Genomic DNA, 8,182 nt, shown 5'->3' on the forward strand with positions numbered 1-8,182 from the left:
CACAAATGAATTATTTACAAATGAACAATTAAGGCTTGAATATAATAGAGGACATACCAGCATTTCTTCATGTTCGATCCGCGGGTTCTAATTTCCTATAACTACTAAAACCCTAACCCTTTTGCTGAGGTTACGCTAGACTACTCTTGTTTCTGATGCCATAAATTACTTACTGTTTATGGCATTTCAAGTTAAAAGGAGGGGGGGGGGGGGAGATATTTGCTTAAGTGAGGAACGTATGAAATCAGAGACAATTTCTTTCATTACATTTTATTTTTTCCTTTTCTTTATTATGGACACAAAATCCAACATTTTCTTCATTTTCCCTAAGACAAAAGCAGCAGTCATATGAATATCATGTCAATTGCTCTAATAGGTAAACATATATTGTATATACCATTTTATACATTAATAATTATATATATATATATAGAAGATATATTATATATATCTATATACTTATATATATATAGATATATATATATATTAGTATATATATAAATATATATAATATATATATATATATATATATATATATCTATATATATATATTACAATTTCCTTAAAGTGGTAAATCATTCACATTTCTGGATAGATGTTGGAAAGAAGACTTCACCAGAAGATTTTTCATGACAGACAATCATCAGGAGAACCGTCAGAGAGTAATGTCAGACACGAACATCTAACCTAAAGCATTCCCCATATCAGTCCACTTTATCTGCTACAAATGCATGTGGTTATTCTTATATATATGTTAATAACAAAGGCCTTTTTAAAACAGTTAACACACAGACAATAAGCATAGAGGCATCGACTTTGTTTTATTCTGGTTTAACATCGTAACTTAGAATATTCTATAGACGATACAAGTGTTGACTCTTCTGCAAGCATTTGCATTAGGTAAATGAAAGATGCGTTAAGTACGAAGGTAATCACATTTTGGCTCAAAACTTCCAGACACGGCCATTTATGATTGAGTGGTCATTATTGTGGCTGCTTGATTGTCACAACACAAAAGCTTCAACTTCTGTTCTAGGAACTTCCAGTCAAGATGTGGCACTGATCAGAATGTAAGTTTTTTTTTTTAATTAAAATTCTAAACCTTTTAATTGAAATATCAGTTACATAGGATTGGGGTAGCTTCATTACACGAGATCTGCAAGACTTTTTTTTTTTGGGGGGGGGAGGCCGAATTTCAGGTCATATAGGTATTCAAAATGTGGAGCATAGCCCCAAAGGCAATAAGTTCTCTTGCTGAAATTTCTAATTGTCATACTGAAAAGTAAAAAATATTCCTCAGGTAAACTACAACCTGAAATTGTTTTATAGTTTTTTTTCTTTTAGATTCTGAAATGTTCCTTTTATTAGAAGTCTTTCACCGTAAATGTTTGTGCCTGGAAGCATTTAAGTCAGTACACATAAACATAGTATAAAAAAATAGTTTTGACCTATCCTAAATTATTTTTTAAACCCCCGATAGTCCACCTGGACGCAAATGTTACAACTCCATCTCTCGTGGCTGCGAGAAGTTAAGTCCAATTCATAAAACGAATTGCTTTATAAAAACATGCTAGCATTCTTACTGTAGAGGTAATATATGGTCCATATTCATTCATAAATGTTACAGTACGCTGACCACGAGTGACATTTACTTTATTAGGAAAAGTATACCGTAAGAATAAAATAATTTGTGAGAATTTCACTTTTCAAAGCAGCAAGAACACTTGGCGAACTAAATCAAGATGAGTAATCTGATTACGTAAAATAATCTCTAAAAAAAACTACCGACAATCGTATAAAACTTAAAGGTAAATAAAAAAAGTTATTTCTATCACAAACCTTAAGCCGAAAGCAAAACCTTAGTTACTCGGCTTTCGTGAGTAAATCTCAGCCCAGAAGGAAATTTTTTTCTTTCATTATTTGAAATTAGATGTCATGAAGTTCTCCATTTAGTTTACGAAGAAACAAAAGACAGTCTCATTCAAGCTCTGGAGAGGAATTAATAGCTTTTTTTTTTTCTCATGTAAGTTTCTTAAACGTAAACCAACATCTAGCAACACTTGTTGAAGGCACATTTTGCTTATAAAGAACAAAAAATTCACATTCATTTTGTCGTTACAAAAAAATCAACAATAAATATATAGTTTCATAAGATTCTTATTTAGATTAGGCTATTTTGGCTATATTGCAAATGGAATGTAAACTTTTCATTGTATCTCGTCAAAAAATTAGACATATTTATGGCACTGCCATTTCTTCTAAGTACTTTGTATTTCCACTAGAAATACAAACCTCAGGTATTATTAACCATTCACTCACACTGTAACCTGAGTTACAGGAACTGTATTCCTTCTTAATAGACGAATGGCCGATGAATCTCCCTCCTTAGAGAGCTGTCATTTTACACAAGACATTCCGAGATCTAATTCCCTCGTTTGGTCCGCAGAGTGGAAGCTGTCTGCTGAAGGACCAGTGGGTGGTTGGTCGCCATGTCCTGCAGTTCCTGAAGTATGGACAGACACTGGCTCACGGGATCCCCTCGCCTCTGACGGTCCTCCTCTTCTATGTGCTGAAGGCGGTGAGTCCTGCAGAGCAAGAGAAAGTTGTGAAGGTTGCTCTCTCTCTCTTCTCTCTCTCTCTCTCTCTCTCTCTCTCTCTCTCTCTCTCAAAGAGAAGAAGTCTATAGTTTTCACGGACATTAAAGATGTTTGCAATGTCTCCGATAAGAGATAATTGTCTCGTAAGTGCTTGTAGATAAATAAATTAAAAAACTATTAAATTTGTGTGGTTAAAATCCAAAAGTCCCTTAACCTCACTATATAGCAGTAGAAGAGAAAAGACATTTGCCAACATTTATAGCGATATAGCGTATTTTCGTGTACATTCTACTGTCAATACATTTCGGAATTTATAACATTTCAAACAGAACTTTACGCCGTGACTTTTGAGTGTTGTTACTATACTCGGGATTTTTTCCATCTGTCCATCAGCCTGTGGTGGTCGCGCATGGTAACACTGCGTCCCGGGCTTTAAATAGTTACGCTATGTGTAAGTTTTAGGTAAATAAAGGATATCTTGGTGTACATTTGCAACTGAAAAGTGTTTTAATAATTTACTGTATGCGAATTACACCTTAAATATTCGAAATAGGATATTATTTAAAGCCCAGGACGCAGGGTTACCATGCCCAAACACCACAGACGGATGGACAGATAAAAAAAAAAAAAAAAAAAAAAAAGTATAGGCAAGGATTTATTTCCAAGTGTTCGTATATAGACGATGCTGTTGACACGCAAGTCTTCATTTTCCGTTGCAGATATATTTAAATTATATAATCAATAGAAATAATTTCTCATCCAACCTTTTATCTTGAAGATGATTTATATAGAACAGAAATCAATGCCAACCATATCTCTCTAAGTTTATGGAAGGTTATCGAGAGGAAAGAGTACAGTGTGTTTTGTTCAAAACTGAAAACTGTCTTCATTTGGAGCTTCAGAAATGATTATTAAGGGCAAGTCTCAAAAGCCCACTAACTTGCCGAACAAGCTTCCTTTGAAGAGAAGCCCCAGACATAAAATAGAAAAGGAGATGAAGAAGTGAAAAGCTTGACAATATCGAACTAGATCATCCTTTTGTGTTACTGACCTAAGGTTAGTGGTGGTGTCGTCATCGAGCTTGCTCTGTTGGTCGTGATGCTTTCCGGACAAAAGCCTCTCTCCCTTTTTCGCCTTGTTGATCGTGGCCTGCAAGACTGGAGAATTGTGTGACCCTGTCAGAAGCTGGACCTTGGACGTGTAAGACCTCATTCCCGGGAAGTTCAAGAACAAGGACTCGATTAAGTACACGAGTTCCAGTCGCGATGTCAGAGAATACAAGACTGCGTCATCGACAACTTGCTGGAAAAATAAAAAAAGAGGGGAGGAATAAATCACGGTGCGGGCGAGAATACGCACAGCTGTGGGATATACTTCAAAGTTCTTTTTGATACTTTCAAGTTCTTCTTGGATGAGTGTAAGAAAAAAAAAAACGAAAAGGTTAAAGAGGTGAAATGGCGATTGTAATAAGAATGCCCTTGCGAAGTCTTGCGTGATGGTCTTGGGTTTAGAAGAGGGACGATAACACCCATTCGATCCAGCTCGCATGGTGAAGTTACAAGCACACACGGAGCAGCAACAGCCAAGGAAACAAATCATTTATCATTCTTGGAAAAGTAAACAAACTGCACCCAGACCAAAAAAAAAATAAATAAATAAATGTTTGCTGTAAAGGTAAATGGACGAGACGTTCTGCAATACTTCAGGTTATTAAAATGGGTAAAGCAGCTGTTTGGAACGTTTTTTTAATACATATATATTTTTTTTTTACATGCAACTCATCTGCTTAGCCAATCCTTCAATATTCTGCAGAAAATAACATGGCTGGAATCGTATAATTTTCTACTTATTCATTCACATGAGCCGCTACAGTCTATAATTAAAGAAGCAGGAAATTCTTATTTAAAATCATTCGTAGGAACCCTTCTCCAAATGTAGATATTAAAGGGAATGTATAAAACCTAAGGACTAAGGGAAGTGATTGCTTCCAAGCTGCATAACTAAAGGGAAAAGAGTATACCGGCTAATTCTATGCTCAACATTATTTGTTCTATCTGAGGAGACAGGCTAGTGCCTAGGAAAAGTAATTCGAGATTTTATTTCACTCAGCTGAAACTACACCTAGAAAGTAAACCCACACAACCCCAGAATAGAATGAAATACAGAGATACCTTCGTCTTAAATCTTCGGAATGTAGGTAAACAGAACGTAAAAGCATTACCAACGTGCAAACCAATATACCAGTGTCCGCGATAGTGGCTTTATCTAGTGTACGCGAGGTCGCACAGCGATTTCATTCATCCACTTTAAGTGACGCGCGAAACCGAGACAGTGAGTCCTTACGAAAATGCCCTCTGCTCTTATGAATGGGTTTTCAGTATTCGTCCATTCATCAGAATTCTTGAGTAGACTCTTTCTCGTATAAGTTTTGTGGGACTGTAATAATTCTGAGGTGTAGATTTCATGGGCATCAACGTTACTTGTGAGTCAATGTTTCAATCAGTTTGTCTCTTGTTGATAAGTTGATCGCTCCAGATATACAGGCATAGCTGATTACTTCTTGTTTTATCAGTTGTGAAGGAAAAAGTGTAGACAAAATGCAAGCCCATCCACAGTAGGAGCAGGCACATGGAAAAGTCTGTACATCGAAAATGCTACTTTGTGACTTTCTCATTAAAACGAGACGGTGGAACACTGTTACTTATAAACTAATTGATAAATAAAAGACAGTAACATACCTGCGTGTCCGTGACGGCGAGTCCGTTCATCACGTTCATCAGCACCAAGAAGATGAGGAAGAGGAAGAGAAGGAAAACGAGGAGAGCCGATGTAAGGAACAGGATCTGGCGGGAGAAGTGTTCGTTGAGGTCCGAGTATTCGAACTCTCCCGTGGCCATCACGATCGCCTTTGGCAGAGTCGTCCAGAAGTCGCTGAATTCGGTGTCCTGGGAAATAATAATAATAAAAAAAAAAAGGGATGGGAATGGTAACATTTGCAGTATTGTATAGATTTTTATTTGTTTTGTCTGCGTCTCATGGGCGGATTTAGGGTGTGTTTGTGGGGGGAGGGGATGCGGGTTGGCGGCCCTAGGCCGGTGACCTTAGGGGGTGGCCTTCTCATTTATGGGCAAGCAAAGAGGGTCCTTACACAGGGGGGACGGGTTGCCGGGATTTGTTTTCGAATTAAACGCTCTACATTATTATTTTATTTATTTTTTTAAATTATTTTATTTTATTTTATTTTTTTTATTCTATTTATTTATTTTAGTTTTATTTTATTTATTTATTTATTTATTTTTATTTTATTATTTTTTTTTTTTTGCTGACGTGCGGGGCCCTAAGCCATGGCCTACTCGGCATCTCCCCCACCCCACCCAAATCCGCCATTGATATGTTTACGTGTACTCTGAATCACGTGTATGGTCAAGAGAGGAAGTGTTAGCAAGCAGACGTGCTTCGTGCTTGCCGAGTGGTCTCGCATTTTAAGCCGAACGAAACCATTTTTTTCATCACGTGAAACTGATTGTGCTGTGCTCGAGAAAGACCAGCATTAGAAAATAAAGATTGTATTATACAGCAGCAGGCTTGAAATGGTTAGTGGTCTGTGTGACTATCTTAGCTTGGAATTTGTTGCTGACAGTGTTGAATGTCCTACTGTTATTAACCAAGACCTCCAAGCGGGACCAGTATTCTTGAGGTCATATGTTGTGAAACTGAGGAATAACAGGTTGTATGGAATGTGCTGTGCAATTCAGTGAACGTCGTTTCAAATGCCTGTAGTACGTGATATTAAGATTGAGTGTTCTGTGGGTCGCCTTTAGTGCCATATGGCCATACCAATAGATACTTAAGCAGTTAACAGTTTGTATATTTACACAGGCGCGAAATGAAAATTTCGCCTCATTAAACTGAAGATATCAGATTTACAAATGTTAGTGAGTGGAAGAGCTGGTTTAAGAAAAAATCAAAAAACGAAAATATCTCATTACATCCATATTATTACTAACACATGTTTAGAGGAAACTAATTATGGTCTCACATTGTCCTCACTGGCCCAGCACTGGAGGAGGAGGAACTTTGTCTCTAAAAATGTTATGGTTAAATAAAGGATTAGGAGGGACCCTGGTATTATTAAAGAAAGAATTCCTCAGCTCATTCAGAAAATTGTGAAAACACCGACGCAACATCTTACCATATATTTAACAAGAAAATAAACGATTTAACGTCACGAATAATATAAGCAGAAAATAGATTGTGGAACAAATCAGCATCAGAATTCAACCATGTTGAAAGGTCACTGACAAGTAATCTGTAAAGAATGTGGCATTTGACAGCAGCTATCAGAAGACTCCAAGTGATCCTTACCTCCTCTCCTATGGATGGCTGAAGGATGATGTTGAAACTGATGGTGAAGGCAAGGATGAGGGCGCCGTACAGGAAGATGAGCTTGAGGAAGTTCCAAGAGACGTGGCGCAGCATCGTGATGTAAATGGCTAGTGGAGGCGCACGGCCCAGCACCAGGACGAACTCATACCTGTCAGAGACGTGAAAAGTGTCATTTTTGTAATCACCTGTTGCGTCGAGAAGTTGTTTAGTAAAGTCAATTCATGTTAGAGTATTGTAACCAACCGGCTGAAGTATAGCTGGTCATTTTTGTAAGTCACAGTGAAAAACGTTCTACTTACCATGCCACAATCATTGACCAGGCAGCCAAGTGTCTTGTAGAGTCAACATCCAAGGGAGCTACGCACAAGACGAAAACAAACACCACGAGGATCCACTCCAAGTAATTTTCGATGCTTTTGAGGTAAGTGCTGTGGGAGAAGTAGATCTGGAACACCTCTCTGATGACCATGTAGATCGTGCATGGGATGAGGAAGGCCATGAGGACATTCACAGTCGTTTGTTTGCTCTCAACATCTTCATTTAAAGTTGCATTTACTGATCCCTTGCTCTTAAGAAATTCTGCTGCTCTTGCCTCCAGAATTCTCAGGTCTTTGATGCTGTAAACGAAAGCTGTAAGAATGACAACAAACACGAAGTATATAAAGAGATTGAAGAGGTAAAGAGGCAGAGCCTTGCGCCATTTCGCGTAGAGAAGCGTCTGAACCAAGGGATGCTTGATGGCGGGACGATGCAATTTGCTCTTGCTAATTTCCATCAGAGTTTCCATTTCATTGACTCTCTTGGCTTCTTCCTTCGAATCTGTGTCTACGGGAGGAACTAGGAAGCTGTAATCTAGATCGAGTGTATAGTTGTCAGTGAAAATGTTTTCACCTTCTTCATCATCCTGGTTGTTGGGATGGTGGGTGATGCAGCCGTCCATAGCGTGCTGAAGCGTGGATGGCAGCAGAGCTCCTAAAACGTGACCATAATCCTTCCCCATCACTATTCTTCGAGCACCAAGAAAAGCTCCGTGACAGAGCAATTGACTAATGGCCTCTTGATTGTTGAATGACGCTGCAATGTGCAAAGGCGTCGTTTGTGAAGTAGCCTCGTCAAGCGTCTGGTTGAAGTTGAGTAGGACATCAGGTTGCAACAGTCTTTCCAGGCATTTTGAATAACTGATTTCGGGGTCACACACC

General features: G+C 38.2%; 1 protein-coding gene across 11 annotated transcripts in view; it reads right to left on the minus strand.

Annotated features, from left to right (window-relative positions):
* Positions 1–1,695: 1,695 nt before the first annotated feature.
* LOC135226418 (transient receptor potential channel pyrexia-like) overlaps positions 1,696–8,182 on the minus strand; it is a 91,877-nt gene continuing 85,390 nt past the window's right edge. For all 11 annotated transcript variants that reach the window (XM_064265947.1, XM_064265950.1, XM_064265946.1 and 8 more), the window contains 5 exons: positions 7,283–8,182; positions 6,963–7,131; positions 5,336–5,542; positions 3,649–3,899; positions 1,696–2,585 (listed from right to left, as the gene is read on the minus strand). The exon at positions 7,283–8,182 is cut by the window's right edge and continues 1,126 nt beyond it. In XM_064265947.1, the coding sequence (XP_064122017.1) occupies positions 2,423–2,585; positions 3,649–3,899; positions 5,336–5,542; positions 6,963–7,131; positions 7,283–8,182 (1,690 nt within the window). In that variant the 3' untranslated portion in view covers positions 1,696–2,422. The remainder of the gene's footprint in view (positions 2,586–3,648; positions 3,900–5,335; positions 5,543–6,962; positions 7,132–7,282) is intronic.

This window comes from Macrobrachium nipponense, chromosome 14 (genome assembly GCF_015104395.2).
Source record: "Macrobrachium nipponense isolate FS-2020 chromosome 14, ASM1510439v2, whole genome shotgun sequence".
In the NCBI taxonomy this organism is placed as follows: domain Eukaryota; kingdom Metazoa; phylum Arthropoda; class Malacostraca; order Decapoda; family Palaemonidae; genus Macrobrachium; species Macrobrachium nipponense.